At 42.7% G+C, this 21,984-nt stretch overlaps 1 protein-coding gene across 2 annotated transcripts; it reads left to right on the top strand.

Moving 5' to 3' along the window:
- The first annotated feature begins 1,066 nt into the window (after positions 1-1,066).
- brpf3a (bromodomain and PHD finger containing, 3a) lies at positions 1,067-21,974 on the top strand. 2 transcript variants are annotated; one of them, XM_071334948.1, is made up of 13 exons: positions 1,067-1,397; positions 7,429-8,937; positions 9,180-9,336; positions 9,431-9,562; positions 9,748-9,876; positions 9,997-10,309; positions 10,424-10,711; positions 12,120-12,680; positions 14,645-14,714; positions 14,814-14,890; positions 17,280-17,377; positions 20,241-20,395; positions 20,615-21,974. In XM_071334948.1, exons 2-13 carry the CDS (start codon positions 7,448-7,450, stop codon positions 20,808-20,810), a joined length of 3,666 nt encoding a protein of 1,221 aa, XP_071191049.1. In that variant the 5' UTR covers positions 1,067-1,397; positions 7,429-7,447; the 3' UTR covers positions 20,811-21,974. The 2 variants fall into 2 exon arrangements, with proteins under 2 accessions (XP_071191049.1, XP_071191050.1); XM_071334949.1 differs by lacking the exon at positions 12,120-12,680.
- The last annotated feature ends 10 nt before the right edge of the window (positions 21,975-21,984 follow it).

Genomic DNA, 21,984 nt, shown 5'->3' with positions numbered 1-21,984 from the left:
ATATATTTATATTTATATATTCTTATTCCATTCCTTTACTTAGATTTGTGTGTATTAGGTATTTGTAGTGGAATTGTTAGATATTACTTGTTAGATATTGCTGCACTGTCAGAACTGGAAGCACAAGTATTTCGCTACACTTGCAATAACATCTGCTAACCATGTTGATTTGATTTTAAGTTAAAGTAAAAGTTGTCAAAAATATAAATAGTAAAGTAAAGTACAGATACCCCAAAGAACTACTTAAGTAGTGCTTTAAAGTATTTTTTACTTAAGTACTTTACAACACTGCTCATAATTATACCTTACTATCTCATAACTAAGACGTGGATGTCGATTAGGGCAACCCCCCGGATCTCTCTGATTCAGAGGGGTTGGGTTAAATGCGGAAGACACGTTTCAGTTGAATACATTCTGAAACTGACTAGGTATCCCCCTTCCCTTTCCCTTTAACTAGTAGTCAGATATATTTTATTTTGTGGCGGGAATGGGCTTCTATAGTATGGAGAACAAAGAAAAGAAACTGGCACATGTTTTTTGTTGTTGTTAAATTAACAAACGAAAGAGGGTGGGAATGTTTATAGTATAAACAGTGAATGGAGCTGTCTGGTTCAGTTGCATGCCGTTATTATTCCTACGTTTCAAACTCTTTGCCTGCAGATATTATCCCCTTCACGAAATCTATGTCTATTTTTTTGTATATGAAATACATTGTGACAAGTTCAGAAACTATGCAGAAATAACATATAAATAGGCATAGCCTACATTGTGCACCTTGTTCACTTATTTAACCGTATATATTAAAATGAATACAACTTCTAAGCAGCACCGTTTGTGGACTGAACTGAATGTAACAGGTGTTAAATACTGTTGTCCGTCGATAATGAAGACAAGGCGCGCAAAAGAGAGGTCGGGTAGTTTTTCTCAACGCTTTGCGATAATGTGTTGTCCCGTTACAACTCGATGCAATGGGTTTTCTGTCTTGGCCAATCATAATCGAACGCGCGTAGTGTACGCGGTAAAATTAGGCTTGTGCTAGTTTTTTTTCCTCCAAAGGGGCGTTTTTTTCAAGCCATCTTGACTGAATATCTAGCTATATCCCAAGGTAGCTAGCTAGCTACATCAATCTGACACATCTTACATTATTTTATGTAACATTTAGTGTAGGTATTTCAAGTTGAAGACGTCTAAATCACAGATATGTAAGCAGGTCGAGTTTGAGCATTTGTCCGAAGTCACCATGGAGGACTGAAGTGCTGAAGATGACGCTGTCGCCCCTGAAATTACCGGGTAGCAATGGCATAGCTTGTTACTAGCATGTCGGTCGTATTTCAACATTAGTTAGCTAACGTTATCTTTCTCTGGCTCGCGCATATCATAGGATCACGTTAAACAAGGTAAACACTTCCGACATTTTGGCTGACTTGTTTGTTTTTGCTTCATAAAATATGGCGCTCGTCATGTCGAGCTAAATGTGCCCTGTGCAAGCTAGCTATCAAATAGTAACGTTAGCTAGTTAAAACGTTAGCTAGCGTTAGAGTTGTGTTTGAAGGGTCTGTAGCCTGCGTACACATACGAGGACACACATTGCGGCATTCTAGCCGACATGATACTTGTAGTTGTGCACAGTGTTAACCCAGCAATAGTGCCACGGTTATGTTGTTGCTTATCAGTTCACAATAATAGTGACTGCAAATGTTGTATGGATAAAATGGCTGACAGTCGGGTCGGTTTGGTATTTAGCGCCCTGCAACCCAACTATGTGAGCAGAAAAATAGAAGATACGAGCAGTTGATTGGTTACATATAGATGTGTGGAATTTTCTCGAGCTGTGATTGGATGTAAACTAGGGTGTTGTGTTAGAGGTGCAGCATATAAACTGCTGTCATTTTTATTTAACCAGGCAAGTCAATTAATTAAGAACAAATTCTTATTTACAATGAACATTGGGTTAACAGCCTTGTTCAGGGGCAGAACGACAGACTTTTAACTTGTCAGCTCGGGGATTCGATCTAGCAGCCTTTCGGTTACTGGCCCAACGCTCTAACCCCTAGGCTACCTGCCGCCCCGTAATTATACCTCAGTGACTATAATAGCTGCCAAATTGCTTTTAGTGTTTTTCTGATATGAGATGAATCAATGTGATAATTTGTTTGATTGCAAATCAGTAGTAAAATCAGTAGGCCTAATGTCTCTTCTGCTGTGTGGTTATTGGTTATTTCCATGTGAAAGGTCCCAGGAGCACGAACATGTGAAGTTCATAAGAGCATGTCAAATTGGGTGTCAAATGAAAGCTAAGAGTCTATCTCTTAGACTTTAAGGCATATATACATTATCTTCAGAGAGTATTCACACCCCTTGACTTTTACCACACTTTGTGTTAGTCTGAATTTTAAAATTGATTAAATGTAGATGTTTTGTCACTGGCCCACACACAATACCCCATAATGTCAATGTGGAATTATGTTTTTTCGAAATTTTTACAAATTAATAAAAATGAAAAGCTGAAATGTCTTGAGTCAATAAGTATTTGACCCCTTTGTTATGGTAAGCCTAAATAAGTAAAGGAGTAAAAATGTGCTTAACGAGTCACAAGTTTCATGGTCACTCTGTGCAATAATAGTGTTTTTTTAATGACTACCTCTGTACCCCACACATTCAATTATCTGTAAGGTCCCTCAGTTGAGCAGTGAATTTCAAACACTGATTCAACCACAAAGACCAGGGAAGTTTTCCGATGCCTAGCAAAAAAGGGCACCTATTGGCAAATGAAAAAAGCAGACATCGAATATATGTTTGAGCATGGTAAAGTTATTAATTACACTTTGGATGGTGTATCAAAATACCCAGTCACTACAAAGATACAGGCGTCCTTCCTAACTCCGCTGCCGGAGCGGAAGTATGCCAGTCAGGGATTTCACCATAAGGCCAATGGGTGACTTTAAAACCGAGATGGATCAACAAAATTGTAGTTACTTCACAGTACTAACCTAACTGACATAATTAAAAGAAGGAAGCCTGTACAGAATACAAATATTCCAAAACATGCATCCTGTTTGCAGCAAGGCACTAAAGTAATGCTGCAAAAAAATGTGGCAAAGCAATTCATTTTTTGTCCTGAATACAAATTGTCAAGTTCGAGGCAAATCCAATACATCACATTACTGAGTACCACTCTCCATATTTTCAAGCATATTTAAGGACTGTGGAGTTTTTCAGGAGAAAAAAAAGAAACAGAATGGAACTAAGCACAGGCAAAATCCTAGAGAAAAAACCTGGTTCAGTCTGCTATCCACCAGACACTGGGAGATGAATTCACCTTTCAGCAGGACAGTAACCTAAAACACAAGGCCATATCTACACTGGAGTTGCTTACCAAGAAGACAGTGAATGTTCCTGAGTGGCCAAGTTACAGGTTTGACTTAAATCTATGGCAAGACCTGAAAATGGTTGTCTAGCAATGATCAATAAACAATTTGACAGAGCTTGATGAAGTTTGAAAAGAATAATGAGCAAATGTTGCACAATTCAGGTGTGAAAAGCTCTTGAACCCAGAAAGACTTAGCTGTAATTGCTGTCAAAGGGGCTTCTACAAAGTATTGACTCAGGGGTGTGAGTACTTATGTATATTAGATATTATTGTATACTGAACAAAAATATAAATGCAACATGTAAAGTGTTGGTCCCATGTTTCATGAGCTGAAATAAAAGATCCCAGTAATGTTCCGTAAGCACAAAAAGCTTATTTCTCTCCAATTTTGTGCACACATTTGTTTATATCCCTGTTAGTGAGCATTTCTCCTTTGCCAAGATAAGCCATCCACCTGATGGGTGTGACATATGAAGAACCGAATTAAACAGTATGATCATTACACTGGTGCACCTTGTGCTGGTGACAATAAAAGGCCACTCTAAAATGTGCAGTTTGTCACATTACACAAGTTTTGAGAGTGAGTGCAATTGGCATGCAGGCTGCAGGAATGTCTGCCAAAGCTGTGTTTACTTATTTAAGTAGGCAAGTCAGTTAAGAACAAATATTTTTTTTACTGACAGCCTACCCCAGCCAAACCCTAACAACACTGGGTCAATTGTGCACCTCCCTATGGGACTCCCAATCACAGCTGGTTGTGATACAGCTTGGAATCGAACCACGGTCTGTAGTGATGCCTCTAGCACTGAGATGCAGTGCCTTAGACCACTGCACCACTCAGGAACCCTCTGTTGCCAGAGCATTGAATGTCCATTTCTCTTCCATTATCCACCTCCAATGACGTTTTAGAGAATTTGGCAGTACGTCCATCCGGCCTCACAACTGCAGACCATGTGTAACCACGTCACGCCAGGACCTCGACATCCCCTTTTGTGGGGAAAAACGAATTCTGATTCGCTGGGCCTGGCTCCCCAGTGTGTGGGCCTGGCTCCCCAGTGGGTGGGCCTGGCTCCTCCGTGGGTGGGCCTATGCCCTCCCGGACCCTTCCATGGCAACACCCCTGCCCAGACATGTGAAATCTATATATTAGGGCCTAATGAATTCATTTCACTTGACTGATTTCCTTATATGACCTGTAACTCAGTAAAATCGTTGAAATTGTTCCATATCTATTTTTGTTCAGTATATTTCATTTTCAATACATTAGCAAACATTTCTAGAAACGTTTTCATTTTGTCGTTATGGGTTATGTGTAGATGGGTGAGATTATTATTTTTTTTAATCCATTTTGAATTCAGGCTGTAACGCAACAAATGTGGAATAAGTCAAGGGGTATGAAGACACTATACATTGTTCAACCATTTTCAATCCCCAAAATTATAATGGAATAATTAAAGCATTTGATTTCTTAGAAAACATCTACCAGAAAAAGTCTTAAAAGGTATTAGAAATGAAACACAATTTTGAAGTAAAGAGTGGCACAGCAGTCTAAGGCACTGCACTTAGTTCTAGAGGTGTTACTACAGACCCTGGTTCGATCCCGGGCTGTATCACAACTGGCCGTGATAGTGAGTCCCATAGGGCGGCGCACAATTGGCCCAGCGTTGTCCAGGTTAGGGGAGGGGTAGGCTGTCATTGTAAAATAAGAATTTGTTCTTAACTGACTTGCCTAGTTAAATAAAAAGACCCTTGCCAACTAATACCAACAGTTATATTTAGATTAGGATACGTTTTTTTGCCTTCTGTAAGTTTAAGAAACATTGCCTTGTGTCTTGAATATCCGTTACCAAAAACCCACATATCTTTAAGATAATTTCAAATTTCTCTCCCTCATGAGGGAGGATAAAGAAAATTATCAGAAGGAACAAGTAAAAGTAGTGTTTAGTGTGTTTAGTAGTGTTTAGTAGTTTAGTAATGTTCAATTAGTGTTTTTACTAATACAAATTTAGTTTATGAATTAGTAAGTGATTTAAACTCAATTCTGTTACTAAATCAGTAACAGAATTTCCCCAAAAATTGTTAACGGAATTTCTGCAATTGATTTGGCTACAATGGGAATATCATAATAGTCAAACCACATTTGGGTGACCTGCTACTGTCCTCCCTTCCACTGGCATAGTGTTATGTTCAGCAGAACTGCTTTCTTTCTCTTTCTGTCGCCTGGTGGTCAAAGCAAGAGTGTGAAAAGTCTGGACAACCACTCACTCACATACATTTTTCTTACTGGTACTTACCCCATGAGCCCCTCTTTCTATTTACTGTAACCAGCCCTTTACCACCACTTTACCACTAACCAGCCCTGTAACCACTGAGCACCGACATCCACGGACGTTGAAAAGTAGTTGAAATTTGGTCAATCCACCCTGAACTTGATTTCAACATCCACAGACGTCTGGACCGGCCTTGATTTGGCCCAAACATAGACGTCCATGATTGGTTCAGATTTGGTCCGGAACAAATCTGAACCAATCATAGACGTCTAGTTTTCACAAGTTTGGACAGTACAGTATAGTAGAGCACAGTACAGTTAAGAAAGTAGTACATTACATTACAGTACAGTAGAACACAGTACAGTAAAGAAAAGTAGAGTACAGTCCTGTAGAGTAGAGGTCTGTACTGTACACAGTAGAGCACACAAGCATGGGTAGGTTACACTATAATGTATTTTATTGAACTATACTTTACTGTACTCTACTGTATGGTACTGAACTGTACTCTACTTGACTATACTCCACTGTTCTGTACTTTGATCTCCAAACTTGTGAAACATAGAGGTCTGTGATTGGTTCAGATTTGGTCCGGACCAACCAAATTTGGTCTTGATTGGTGGCGGAGCTCATTAAAATAATAGCCAATGTGTAGATTAATACCCAAATATGCAAAGGAGGATATTAAATATTTCTACGTTTGTTTACCTATTTAGGATACATCACCATGAACTATACATAATTATGCATTTCTGTATAGTACAGATCAGGGACCCATGATGAAATTCCGTTTCTGCAATTCTGTTACCGGGTGTAAATCTACTTCACTTACTGTAGTTTAATTACCAAAGACATGTTTTCAAACTCAGGGTGTCATGTCATAGCAGACATCATTGAATCTTAACTCAGAGCAGATATTTAAGAGTTTTTTTGACAATGTTGTCACGTAAAAAGCAAGGGAGATTTTACAGAAATTCTGTTACCAAACTTTGCATCTGCACAGTTCTTCCATTAAATGTTTTTGTAAAAATGTCAGTGTAAAAGTTGCAGAGTTGTATGGTTTGTTATACTTTGAAATTAATGTTTTTTTTGTTTGGCATACATTTTAAATGTTTACCATGTTGTGCTGCTGTCATGTTGTGCTGCTACCATGTTGTTGTCATGCTGTGTTGCTACCATGCTATGTTTTCATGTGTTGCTACCTTGCTATGTTGTTGTCTTAGGTCTCTCTTTATGTAGTGTTGTGTTGTGTCTCTTGTCGTGATGTGTGTTTTGTCCTATATTTTTTATTTAATTATTTATTTTTAATCCCAGCCCCCGTCCCCCACAGGAGGCCTTTTGCCTTTTGGTAGGCTGTCATTGTAAATAAAAATGTGTTCTTAACTGACTTGCCTAGTTAAATAAAGGTTAAATAAAAATGAAAAATCTGAGTCTCAGTACAATTACCGTTGAATTGCCCTATTTTGACCAGAAAATGTCATGTGCATGTTCCTGTGAATCTCTCTTGCACAAACTTGCAGCAGGCTGGCACTGGTGAGTGCATTAGCTACTGTATGTTGATAAGTTGGTGTTTGACTGTTTCAAATATCCTCTGATGGGTTGTCTTCCTTATCTCACATACATCTAAGTTATAGTCTCTCTATCCTATTGTGCTATGTAATCATCATTCATGACATTTCAAATGAAGGATACCTTCTAATTAGTTCCTCTATTGACTTATTGTGCAATTCAGAATTGAACAACAGATTAGTTTTCTCTTTCTTTTGCTTAACTCCACCCTCTCCATTCTAGGAAACTAGTGCAAACCCCCATGAGGAGGCTGCGGCGGCGGGGATGCAGTGCTGGAGAAGTTGGGCTTGAGATGGGCCGGGGCCGGGGAAGGGGAAGGGGCAGGGTCTCCAGTGTTCGGCCGCGGCCGCCTTCCCCCTATAGACTGCAACTATCTCCATCTAGAGAGACTTTGACATATGCTCAGGCCCAGAAGATGGTGGAGGTGGACCTGGATGGAAGGCTTCACAGGATCAACATCACAGACCCTCTGCCAGTCATCACAGAGGACGAGATGATGGCTCAGGACATTGTTGAGTGCAACAGTAACAAAGAGAACAGCGAACAAACCCAGAGCAGAGCCAGACCAGGGCGCAAACCTCCCAACCCAAAGGGCCGCAGGAGGGAGAGCAAAACCTCATCTAACCTGAGCCGACGTTCTGGCGGTCAGCAACACACGCAAAGCCAAACCGATCCTTCCCAGCACCCTTCCCCCCAAAGCCCTCTCCCTGAGCCCACCTTCCGCGTGCTGGACTCCCTGTGTCCTTCAGACGCACCTCCCCTCCCTGCGGCCTACTACCGGTTCATAGAGAAGTCAGGAGAGGAGCAGGACTGTGAGGCAGAGTACGACATGGACGAGGAGGACCTGGCCTGGCTGGAGATGGTCAATCAAAAGAGGGTGTCTGATGGCCATGCCTCCGTCTCCCCGGATACCTTTGAGCTGCTGATCGACCGTCTGGAGAGGGAGTCCATCCTGGAGTCACGGAGCCAGGCCCTGTCCCAGAGTGCCATAGACGAGGACGCCTTCTGCTGCGTCTGCCTGGACGACGAGTGTCTCAACAGCAACGTCATCCTGTTCTGTGACATCTGCAACCTGGCCGTCCACCAGGAGTGCTACGGCGTGCCCTACATCCCTGAGGGCCAGTGGTTGTGCCGCTGCTGTCTGCAGTCCCCCTCACGCCCCGTGGACTGTGTGCTCTGCCCCAACCGGGGAGGTGCCTTCAAACAGACTAGTGATGGACGCTGGGCCCACGTTGTCTGTGCCATATGGATCCCAGAGGTGTGCTTTGCCAACACGGTGTTCCTGGAGCCCGTGGAGGGGGTGAAAAACATCCCCCCAGCCCGCTGGAAGCTCACCTGCCACCTGTGCAAGCAGAAAGGCTGGGGCGCGTCCATCCAGTGCCACAAGGCCAACTGTTACCGGGCCTTCCATGTCACCTGTGCCCAGAAGGCTGGCCTCTTCATGAAGATCGACCCGGTCCGAGAGACCGGGGTCAATGGAACCACCTTCTCTGTAAAGAAAACTGCCTTCTGTGAGAATCACTCCCCGGTCGGGTTAAGGCGAGATGGGTCTGGTGATGTGGAGGGGAGGCTGGTGGGAGGAAGGGGGAACAGAGGTCAAAGGTCATACACTCAGAGCCCCCTGGCACTACCCAGTAAAAAGACTCCCAAGGGCCAGAAGAAGAAGAAAGGTCAGACGACCCGTCGCTCCGCTGTCCCTGTACTGCTGGTTCCTCAGATCCCCTCTCACAGGTCAGCCCTCCCACACCCCTTCTACCAACACAACACTCCCAGTAGAATTTTTCTCTTTGTCTTCTTACTACCGGTATATTTGCTTTGAGTAATCTTCAGTTTAGAGAGCACATTTTTATAGCCTAATAATAATGTATGTTTAATGGAACAGTACAACTGCCTTGTACTAACAATTAATACACTATCTATACAGTGGGAAGATGCCAAAATATGAATAACAGTTATTGCAATGTCATGAACAGGCTGAACAAGATTTGCACTGGGGTTGCTGTCCAGAGGAAGAACCAGTTCATGCAGAGGCTTCACAACTACTGGCTGCTGAAACGTCAATCCCGAAACGGCATGCCTCTCATCCGGCGCCTGCACTCGCATCTGCAGGCTCACAAGACTGCTGAGCAGGTCAGGAAAATAGAGGGGGGGAAGGGGGGCTTAATGCCAATTATAGATCTCGTGTTGATAGTGAAATGTAAAATGTGTGTTTGCATGTGTTCAGAGGGAGCCTGATGAGAAGCTTAGTGCGGCAAGGGAGGAGCTACGGTACTGGCAGAAGTTGCGGCAGGACCTGGAGAGAGCCCGGCTCCTGGTGGAACTCATTCGCAAGAGAGAGCGACTAAAGAGAGAGCAGGTACTTTTGTCAGTCGGGGGAGGCCATGATTTTACATACTGTATAATCATGAGTTACCATTTGCATATAACGTATGAAAATAATGCATTTTTACAATCACTGTATCTGTCTAATTGCTTTCCTTAAATTACTCTGCACCCTTTCATATGACCTCTTTCTCTCCCCCTCTTTCATTCTCCCTCCAGATGAAACTTCAACAGGCTGCTCTGGAGCTGAAGTTGACCCCTGCGTTAATACTGCTGCGCTCCACCCTGGACCAGCTTCAGGAGAAGGACACGGCACAGATCTTCTCTCAGCCTGTCAATCTAGCAGAGGTTAGTAGAGCTAGATCAGTTGGTCTTTTTTGCATTGCTTTACAATTCAGCCTCTAGCAATGCTTTTCTCACCTGCTTCTTTCTTGAAAAGTTTGTTCGCTTGTATGTTTTTAATTGAAGGTCCCGGACTATCTGGAGTTCATCTCCACGCCCATGGACTTGTCCAGCATGCGTGCCAAACTGGAGGCCCATGCTTACTGCTCCATTGCAGACCTGGAGGGCGACTTCAACCTCATGGTGTCCAACTGCCTGAGGTACAACTCCAAGGAGACCGCGTTCCACCGAGCCGCTCTGCATCTGCGGGAGGTGGGAGGGGCCGTCCTCCGCCACGCCCACAGACAGGCCCAGAGCATCGGGTTGGACCCCAGCACGGGCATGCACCTCCCAGACTTTCCCAACATGCACGGCTTCTACCAATGCACCTGGGAGGACGGTGAGCACAGCTCACAGGTTGGGTTGGCCGTGGAATGGCGTTCAGAGAATAAAGCTTCACAATCATAACTCATGTCCCTCTTCTCTTTCTCCTCTTTTTGTGTTCTCTCGACAGTGGACTCTCTCCTGGACCCAGACAACAGGCTCCACCTGTCCACAGAGGAGCAGCTGAAGGCCCTGCTGGAGAAGCTGGACGTGGTGACGTCCATGCGCTCCAGTGGAGGGAGAACCAAACGCATCCGGCTGTTGCGCAGAGAGATCAACATGATCGGGCACAAGCAGCAGCGCTCACAGTCTCTCAATGGGAAAGAAGAAGAAGTTGAGGAAGAGGGAGAAGAAGAAAAGGGAGAGAAGGGCAATGTGGAGAACGGTCCTTTAACATCAGCCTCTACCCCGGGGACAGGTAAGAGAAGGGATTTACTTTTATTGTTGCTTTCCAACCCTACTAATCTTTCTAGAATTGATGTGTTAGTCAAATTATTGATTTGTTGTTGTGCAATTCTGATTTGATTACCCTAAAGCAGGTATTCCCAAACTGGGTGAGGTACGCGCAATGTCGTCGGGGGTACGCTAAATAAATATTGTGATTCACATTTTTATTTTTCTAATTTCGAAAAAAGTATATATTTTTCGAAAAAAGATTTCTTCACATTTTCAACAGTACAGTTATATTTTCCAACAGTGCTATACATTTTGGTGAGTTTTTTTTCTCACCTGAGTAGCATCGTTTCATTGCCAAAAATGTTATTAAACCATCTAGTGTTCAGTGAAATAACAACACAATGTCAAATACAGGTAGCCTAGTCAAATAATTAACATGCAATCACATTAACCGTTACTCTCTCGCGGGAAACCTTTACTCTTGCGCAGACATTTAGAAACAAAACATGACAATTTGAAAAATAAGCCACAGGAGTTTTCTGAGCGAGAATAAAGACGACTTTTGAGTAGTAAGACATGTATAAAAGCAGCAGATACCATTAATAATAAGGGGCTAGAAGAGTCTTATATGGTGAGCTACCGAGTGGATAGGACAGGCAAGCTCCGTACTATTGTGGAGGACTTAATTCTTCCTGCTGCCGTCGATATGGCTGGGACAATGCTGGGGGAAAAGGGCAAAAAAACGATATAGACAATGCCTTCATCAAACAACACTGTTTCACGACGCATCAGTGACATGGCAGGAGATGTTTTGAAACAATTACTGCTTCGCATACAAGCCAGTGAATTCTATGCGTTACAGCTGGATGAATCAACAGACGTGGCGGGCCTGGCACAGCTCCTGGTATATGTCCGTTACGTTTATGGGGGGTCAATTAAGGAATACATCCTTTTCTGCAAACCATTGGAAACCAGGACAACAGAAGAGGATATGTTTAATGTACTGGACAGCTTTGTGACATCAAATGGACTTTGGTGGTCAAGATGTGTTGGTATCTGTAATGATGGCGCAAAAGCCATGACAGGGAGACATAGTGGATTGGAAACGCGTGTGCAAGCAGTTGCTCCCGACGCCACTTGAGTACACTGCAGCATCCACCGAGAGGCTCTTGCTGCCAAGGGAATACCTGACAGCTTGAAAGACGTTTTGGACACTACAGTGAAAAGGGTTAACTTTGTTAAAGCAAGGCCCCTGAACTCTCGTATATTTTCTGCATTATGCAATGATATGGGCAGCTGTGTGAACACAAAAGAGGTTGACTGCTGACACTGTTCAGAGGTGCTAAGTAATGTCGGTAGGCAAACATTGACAATCCTACCGGTGTGTCTGAGCTTTAACAAAGTGATAAATGCATGTTTCCTTCTTGTAGATGACTCTCCACCAACACTAGAGCCTTCATGCCCAGTGTCGTCCCCACTGCCAGGAGATGCCCCACCTGAACCACCCTTACTGGGCCTAGTGACCACAGGGAAAAGGTCACCAGGGCGCTCCTACAAGCGCCAGAGATCCTCCCGTAGTGGGGGCAACGGGCGGAGCGATGATGATGCTGAAGTTGGGGAGACACTGACACTGTGCAAACAGGAGGAGGCTTCTCAAGAGGTCTCTCCTTTGGAGACCCCCAGTCCTCCCATTAACGCCTGTCCTTTGGTTGGAGTTGGCCGTCGTACATCCGTTCTGTTCAAGAAAGCTAAAAATGGAGCAAGACTCGCAAAGAACAAGGCGGCTCAGTTACAGAACAGACGGACCACTGAGGGTAAAACCAATGGCTTGGACCGTACCCCCACCATTCCAAAACCTCCCAGTGTGACCGCCCTCTCCAACCCTGCCCCTCCTTCCACACCCTCCTCACCGTCATCCCACCACCTGAGGTCCAGAGGGTCCAACTCTGACAGCGAGGCAGACAAGCCCCTCCATCTCGTCAAAGAGGACGGTAGATATAAAACATTTAATTTACATTTGCTCTGTCATTTCATTCCAGCTCTATTTCGTATCGTCTGAGATCCCCAAAGATTGGAAAGCTGCCGCGGTCATCCCCCTAATCAAAAGGGGAGACACTCTAGACCCAAACTGTTATAGACCTATATCCATCCTGCCCTGCCTTTCTAAAGTCTTCGAAAGCCAAGTTAACAAACAGATCGACCATTTCGAATCCCACCGTACCTTCTCCACTATGCAATCTGGTTTCCGAGCTGGTCATGGGTGCACCTCAGCCACGCTCAAGGTCCTAAACGATATCATAACCGCCATCGATAAAAGACAGTACTGTGCAGCCGTCTTCATCGACCTGGCCAAGGCTTTCGACTCTGTCAATCACCGCATTCTTATCGGCAGACTCAATAGCCTTGGCTTCTCAAATGACTGCCTCGCCTGGTTTACCAACTACTTCTCAGATAGAGTTCAGTGTGTCAAATTGGAGGGCCTGTTGTCCGGACCTCTGGCAGTCTCTATGGGGGTGCCACAGGGTTAAATTCTCGGGCCAACTCTTTTCTCTGTATATATCAATGATGTTGCTCTTGCTGCTGGTGATTCTCTGATCCACCTCTACGCAGACGACGCCATTCTGTATACATCTGGCCCATCTTTGGACACTGTGCTAACAAACCTCCAAACGAGCTTCAATGCCATACAACACTCCTTCCGTGGCCTCAACTGGTTTTAAATGCTAGTAAAACTAAGTGCATGCTCTTCAACCGATTGCTGCCCGCACCCTCCCGCCCGACTAGCATCACTACTCTGGACGGTTCTGACTTAGAATATGTGGACAACTACAAATACCTAGGTGTCTAGTTAGACTGTAAACTCTCCTTCCAGACTCACATTAAGCATCTCCAATCCAAAATTAAATCTAGAATCGGCTTCCTATTTCGCAACAAAGCCTCCTTCACTCATGCTGCCAAACATACCCTCGTAAAACTGACTATCCTACCGATCCTTGACTTTGGCGATGCCATTTACAAAATAGCCTCCAACACTCTACTCGGCAAACTGGATGTAGTCTATCACAGTGCTATCCGTTTTGTCACCAAAGCCCCATATACTACCCATCACTGCGACCTGTATGCTCTCGTTGGCTGGCCCTCACTACATATTCGTTGCCAGACCCACTGGCTCCAGGTCTTCTATAAGTCTTTGCTAGGTAAAGCACCGCCTTATCTCAGCTCACTGGTCACCATAGCAACACCCACCCGTAGCACACGCTCCAGCAGGTATATTTCACTGGTCATCCCCAAAGCCAACACTTCCTTTGGCCGCCTTTCCTTCCAGTTCTCTGCTGCCAATGACTGGAACGAACTGCAAAGATCACTGAAGCTGGAGTCTTATATCTCCCTCTCTAACTTTAAGCATCAGCTGTCAGAGCAGCTCACAGATCACTGTACCTGTACACAGCCAATCTGTAAATAGCACACCCAACTACCTCATCCCCATATTGTTACTTATCCTCTTGCTCTTTTGCACTCCAGTATCTCTACTTGCACATCATCATCTGCACATCTATCGCTCCAGTGTTAATGCTAAATTGTAATTATTTTGCCTCTATGGCCAATTTATTGCCTTACCTCCCTACTCTTCTACATTTGCACACACATTACATATATTTTTCTATTGTGTTATTGACTGTACGTTTGTTTATGTATAACTCTGTGTTGTTGTTTTGTCACACTGCTTTGCTTTATCTTGGCCAGGTCGCAGTTGTAAATGAGAACTTGTTCTCAACTGGCCTACCTGGTTAAATAAAGGTGAAAAAAAAAGAAAAGCTGTATGTGATTGTATTAACAAGTTATTACTTGTTATAAAGGAAAACATGTCTTCACCCTTTATTTGTGAAGGTTGAATACGGGAAGAAAGGGTAGATAATGATGATGATATCAATTAACAGAATTTGTATTCTATTAGGCTTGACAAATGGGCTAGGAAAGCACAAAGAGGACTCCTCAGACCCACCATCCAATGACCAAAAACACAGGTGAGAATCTCTCTGAACACCTGATGCTCTGATATTCAAGGTGTTATATATATTTAGAAATATTATGCATCTTCCCTTTTGTTCTGTCTATGGATGTAGTGACCCCCTGCTACCCAAACGCAGTCGTGGTAAACCAGCTCTGGCTAAAGTCCCAGAGAGGCAGAATGGAGGCTCAGGTGAGTGTGTCCAGGCACCACATACCTTAGGGTCAGACATAATAGCTATGTTTTCGCAAATATGGATGTATACAGTCAGGTGGGAAATGATTGGCACCCTTGATAAAGATGAGCAAAAAAGACTATAAAATAAAGAATACAAATACCAAGCTATATTGTATGCTACATTTTTGGGGGGAAATTATATTATTTTATACTAATACAATTGCTCAGAGAAAAGGTAATACTTTTTTTCTCTTTCAAAGATAGGGGTCAACATGATTGCCACCTCTTAAGAGTGTTATAAATAAAATCTGCATTAACATTCTACTTTTTAAATGTAATCTCAGTTTAAGGAACTGTATTGTGGCCTTCCATGGCTTCTTGTTTCACTGGGGTATAAAAATTAGGTAACACCCATGTAAAATCCCTTTGTCAACAATCACCATGGAAAAAGGCAAAACACTTACAAATGAAAAGAGACACATTTTGGTTGGCCTTCAGACAAAAACATTGTTTTGCTAAAAAAACAATAATACACTTATTAAAGGTCAACTTCCCATGAAAACCAACTTCTCCTTTTGAAAATGGCCTATGTTGCATCTATATGAGTCAGAAACATTTATTCTAGTTTCAAAATTGACTACAAAGTTTAAATAGGATGATTTTGGTCATCACATCATCATTTACTTGAGGGTTTGGATTACAATTATGTCAACAATTCATGCCCCTTTTGCCTATAAAGACGTAGGGGGCACCGTGTTTTCCGGGAAAGACTGGGCGAGTTCGCTTTGCATGGCCCCGTGCTCTGGGCGGGTGCAGACCTCATCTTAGGAGCACCAATGGAATGGTCGAAAATGAGCAGAGGCCATCACCAGGCCATGCAAAACAAATTCCACAGACAACACGTGTATCTTTGGCAGTAGCTTGATGTGCAATGCTCATGTCCTACCCATGCCCGCAACATTTAGGCCCTACCATACCCATGCCCGCAACGTTTAGGCCCTACCATACCCATGCCCGCGACGTTTAGGCCCTACCATACCCAGGACCGCGACGTTTAGGCCCTACCATACCCAGGACCGCGACGTTTAGGCCCTACCATACCCAGGCTCTGACAAAACTCAAGGACCATCTCGCCATCTCTCCTGTCTTATATTTGATGAGGTTGAAGCACTTCTGACACCACGTTATGATCTTAGTCAGAGCACGAGCAAATGGCTCTGCTTCAAAATGTTAGTGATCAATTTAGTGATGCCTTGCCCGTACCCTAGTTATTGATGAAAAACACTGGCCTTACCAGCCCTAACCCGGTGCATAATGTTGGGATCTGTCAGGCTCGGGTTGGATAGCAGAGCACTGATGCACATATTGATCAGGAAATAGCTACTCTAGTGAAAATGTGCTTCCATAGAAGTTGTTCAACAATCAGATGTCCAGGAAAGGTATTACAGCCAATGCTAGCTACAAGTTTTGCTGGCTGTCAACCAACAAACGTAAGACCGTGCCTGGTGTCGTTGCTGACGGTGAGTTGGTTACACTAGCTAGCTACATTATTTGATTATTCTAGCGAGTAGCAAGGTGTTGTAGAACGAGTGTCTCAAGAAACACATTCCAGACACTAGTTCTTGCTATCTTGGCATAGCTGTGATTTGACGGAGAAATATCAGCTAGCTAACATGAGAGCAACCAACAAATGTAAATGCCTGGAGTCTGCTAAACGGCATTGGCACTTGGAATGAACCAGTGCTTTGGTCAGATGACATGAAAATTGAGCTCTTTGGCCACGCACACCAGTGGTGGGTTTGGTGTGAAAAAAATACATACTGTAAAATTTGGTGGTATTCGATGTTCTGGGGCTATTTTGCTTCCGGTGGTCCTGGGACCCTTAAGGTCAATGGCATCATGAACTTTACCAAGTACCAGGACATTTTAGCCAATAACCCTGTTGCCCCTGCCAGGAGGCTAAAACCTAGCCGCAGGTGGACCTTCCAGCAAGACAATAACCCCTAGTACACATCCAATTCCACAAAGAAATGGAAGATTCGGTATGGAAGAATAGTCTAAGATGCGTTCCACAATCTCATAAAACCTTTTAGAAAAAGGTTCAGTGCCGTTATCATCGCAAGAGGAGTTTTGCAGAGTATTGAAAACAGTGGTGCCAATTTTGACCTCTATCTTTTTCAAATTATTGTTTTGTATTACTTGTTCAACAAAATCTCTCTCTGAGCAGTTGTATTAGTATAAAATAATTGTATTATTTATTTTAGTCTTTTTTGCTCATCTTTATCAAGGGTGCCAATCATTTTGGACCTGACTGTACATTTTAGAAAATTCTATACAATTATAGAATTCATGATATATATAAAAAGAAAAAATGGAGTTAAACTTCCCTTGTCTTTGTCCTCAGGGATGAGTATGCTTTTGCCCTTTGAAAGTCAGACAGAGCTCACACCACTGGACCTGGTCTGGGCTAAGTGTCGTGGATATCCATCATACCCAGCAATGGTGAGAGAACATGAATGTCATTCATTCATTGCATGTATCTACAGTGCCTTCAGAAAGTATTCACACCCCTTCACTTTTTCCACATTTTGTTGTTACGGCCTCATTTTCAAATAAATTACATTTAGATTGTGTCACTGATCTACAAACAATACCCCATAATGTGAAAGTGGAATTATGTTTTTACATATTTTTTTTCTTCAAATTAATAAAAAATTATAAGCTTAAATGTCTTGAGTCAATAAAAATTCAACCCCTTTGTTTATGGCAAGGCTAAAAAAATATATATATATATTTTTAAACATTTGGTTGCAAATTTATAAAGAAAATACAACTGAAATATCACATTTGCCTAAGTATTCACACCCTTTACTCAGTACTAAGTTGAAGCACCTTTGTCAGCGATTAGGTATGCTATTAGTCTTTTTAGGTATGACGCTACAAGCTTGGCACACCTGTATTTGGGGAGTTTCTCCCATTCTTCTCTGCAGATCCCTTCAAGCTGTCAGGTTGGATGAGGAGTGTCGCTGCACAGCTAATTTCAGGGCTCTCCAGAGATGTTCGATCGGGTTCAAGTCCGGGCTCTGGCTGGGCCACTCAAGGACATTCAGAGACTTGTCCTGAAGCTACTCCTGTTTTTTCTTGGCTGTGTGCTTAGGGTTGTTGTTCTACTCACTCTAGGCTGAGGTCCAGAGCAGTCTGGAGCAGGTTTTCATCAAGGATCTCTCTGTACTTTGCTCTGCTCATCTTTCCCTCAGTCCTGACTAGTCTCCCAGTCCCTGTCGCTGAAAAACATCCCCACAGCATGATGCTGCCACCACCATGCTTCACCGTAGGGATGGTGCTAGGTTTCCTCCACACTTGGCATTCAGGCCAATATTGGTTTCATCAGACCAGAGAATGTTGTTTCTCATGGTCAGAGAGTCCTTTAGGTACCTTTAAGTGAGCTGTCATGTGTCTTTTACTGAGGAATGGCTTTGTCTGGCCACTCTACCATAAAGGCTTGATTGGTGGAGTGCTGCAGAGATGGCTGTCCTTCTGGGAAGGTTCTCCCATCTACACAGAGGAGCTCTGTCAGTGATCATCGGGTTCTTGGTCACCTCCCTGACCAAGGCCCATCTCCGGCAATTGCTCAGTTTGGCCGGGCGGCCAGCTCTAGAAAGAGTCTTTGTCGTTCCAAATTTCTTCCATTGAAGAATGATGGAGGCCACTGTGTTCTTGGGGACCTTCAATGCTGCTGTAATGTTTTGTTACCCTTCCCCAGATCTGTGCCTCGACACAATCCTGTCTCTGAGCTCTACAGATAATTACTTCTACCTCATGGCTTGGTCTTTGCTCTGACATTCACTGTCACTGTCTCATAGCAATGGGTCTGAATACTTATGTAAATAAGCTATTTCTGTTTTTTATTTTTAATAATTTGCACAAATTTTTTAAAACCCGTTTTCGCTTTGTCAAATATTTAATACATTTTAGAATAAGTCAAGGTGTCTGAATACTTTCCGCATGAACTCTCTCTGTGTGCAATAATGGTGTGTAACATGATTTTTGAATGACTACCCCATCTCTGTACCCCACGCATACAATTATCTGTAAGTTCTCTCAGTCGAGCAGTGAATTTCAAGCACAGATTCAACTACAAAGACCAGGGATGTTTTGTCAATGCCTTGTGAAGAAGGGCACCTATTGGTAGATGGGTAAATATCCCTTTGAGCATGGTGAAATTATTAATGACACTTTGGATGGTGTATCAATACACTCAGTCACTACAACGATACAGGTGTCCTTCCTAACTCAATTGACGGAGAGGAAGGAAACCACTCAGGGATTTCACCATGGTGATTTTAAACCAGTTACAGAGTTAAATGGCTGTGATAGGAGAACTGAGGATGGCTCAAAAAGATTGTAGTTACTCCACAATACTAAGCTAATTGACAGAGTGAAAAGAAGGAAGCGTGTACTGAATAAAACATCTTCCAAAACATGCATCCTGTTTGCAATAAGGCACTAAAGTAATACTGCAAAAAATGTGGCAAATCCAATACAACACATCACCGAGTTCCACTCTCCATATTTTCAAGCATGGTGGTGGCTGCATCATGTTATGGGTATGCTTGTCATCCGCAAGGACTAGGGAGTTGTTTTAGGATTAAAATAAAAAGTCCCAGAGGTAAACCTGGTCTGCTTCCAACACATTGTGAGACAAATCCACCTTTCAGCAGGTCAATAACCTAATACGCCAGGCCAAACTGGAGTTACTTGCCAAGACATTGAATGTTTCTGAGGGGCTTAGTTACAGTTTACTTAAATCGACTTGAAAATATATGGCAAGACTTGAAAATAGCTGTCTAGCAATGATCAACAACCAACATGACAGAGCTCGAAGAATTCTAAAAAGCATAATGAGCAGATATTGTACAATCCAGGCGTGGAAAGCTCTTAGAGACTTACCCAGAAAGACTCACAGCTGTAATTGCTGCCAAAGGTGATTCTAATATGTATTGACTCAGGTGGTTGAATACTTATGTAATAAAAAATATATTTGTGTTTTGTCCATTTAATTAAAAAAAGAATGTACATTCTTCAACTCTGAAAATAGTATTTTGTGTAGATCGTTGTCACAACATGACAATTAAATACATTTTAATCTTACTTTGTCACACAACAAAATTTGAAAAAAGTCAAGGGGAGTGAACACTTTCTGAAGACACTGCAATAGACTTGGCCTGATTTTCAAGAGTTTTTGGTTTGGCACGTAATGGTTGACAAGTTACCTCCTTTTAGATGTAGGTGAGTTTGACTTTACCAGTCGTTGTTATAGCACAGAGAGTAACAGGATACATAAACTGCCAATTGATTTCCCCAGGTTGTTGACCCTGACATGCCTCAGGAAGGGCTTCTTCACAACGGCATCCCCATCCCCGTGCCTCCTGGGGACGTGCTCAAACTGGGGGAGCGGAGGCAGAACGCGACAGGGGAGAGGCACTACCTCGTGCTGTTCTTCGACACCAAAAGGACCTGGTAAGAAAGTAAAGATGAGTCTTCTGCTGAATGAAAATTCACATAGTTGCTGGATAGTTGATGTGTGTGTCTATTGATTCCCTGCTATTGTGTCCAAAAAAAACATTCCTTACCCTAGGACACTTTAACGGGTGACTATCCAGGAAAATAGAGCTGGTCTGAAGAGGTTTCCCTCCTATTGTATTTGTCGTTCTGTTGAACCTTCTTGCTGCGTTTCAGGCAATGGCTGCCACGGGACAAGTTGCTGCCAATGGGGATGGATGACACAGTGGACAAACTGCGGCTGATGGAGGGCAAGAAGCCCAGCGTCCGCAAGTCTGTACACACGGCATACGACCGTGCCATGATACACCTGAACCACGTTATGAACCACGCCAAGGGGAACCTCAGTTTCAACCCCTCCAATTTCATATGAAGGATTTTTATCAGTGTGCAAATCCACCGCAATCTGTCTGGTTAGGAGGGATCAAACTAATAACAAAGAGCTTGAGTGAGAGAAGAACGACCTTATTTTCATTAATTCACCAGAAGGTGGACATGGAATTTGAGTGGTTTGATATACTTAAGTGAGTGATGGTCTGGTTGACTCTCATCTCTTCAGGTGAACATTATCATTTTGGAATTTGGGGGAAATGTGAGAGGAGTTCCTAAAAGACATGATAAAATGTGATTATTCATTGTGATTTAGATTTGAATGACTTTTACACAACCACTCCGTTGCAATGAGTCTAGTAATATTATGGTTGTTTTAGGCCAAGTGAATCAAGACATCAAGTAAATACATTGTATTTATTTTATCCTCAAAAGGGATTTGCCAGATTCAAAGCATATTCAGATTGTATTTGTCATTGAAATACCATGCTTCTTAAACATATTTTTACACATTGTGAAGCAATTTCTTTGTTAATTTTTTTTATTTATATGAAATGAAAATGGTGTGCTTGTTGCAGCTATTTGATGGAACATGAGGACTTTTGAATGTCTAGTCAGGACAATGGATATGATGCTGTTTCTCACCGGTCATGTCAGCGGTCACTGCAACCACTTTTTTTTAACAAGGTCAATAATATTCTTTGCAAACCCTCCAATGACTTGAAAAGCACAATCTGTTAGTTAGAAAAGGTTTATAGAATATATGAGCTGTGAAGACATAGGTATAAAAAAAAATGTGATATAACTCTTATGTGCATGTGTAGAAGCATATGCACATCATTTTGTATATATGTAAATGTCTGTGTTTATAATACACAAAGTAATTTAAGGAATGCAAAAAAATCTAAATAGATTTTAATTTACATCGTGTGACAATTTGAAAGTGTTATTTAAAAATAAATATGGAAAAAGATTTATGTATGAAGCTCTGTAGCTATTTGTATCAGTGACAATACTTATTGAGATATCGGATAATGTGCTGTTGGCACAAGACCCTGTAGTTGTGTCGGCATAAAAGTGCACCAGCCTCCTAGACCGTTTGAGGTGGCAGAGGACTTCTGGATCTTGTCATTTGAATTGTACAACAAGATCTACAATCTGTCTGAAACAATATTTTCTCGCAAGAAATAAATTGTTTTAAATGGTTGTTTGTTCTC

The sequence above is a fragment of the Salvelinus alpinus genome, chromosome 12, assembly GCF_045679555.1.
Source record: "Salvelinus alpinus chromosome 12, SLU_Salpinus.1, whole genome shotgun sequence".
NCBI lineage: Eukaryota > Metazoa > Chordata > Actinopteri > Salmoniformes > Salmonidae > Salvelinus > Salvelinus alpinus.
Note: the sequence above shows the minus strand (reverse complement) of the source record. Positions and strands in the feature narration are given on the sequence as shown.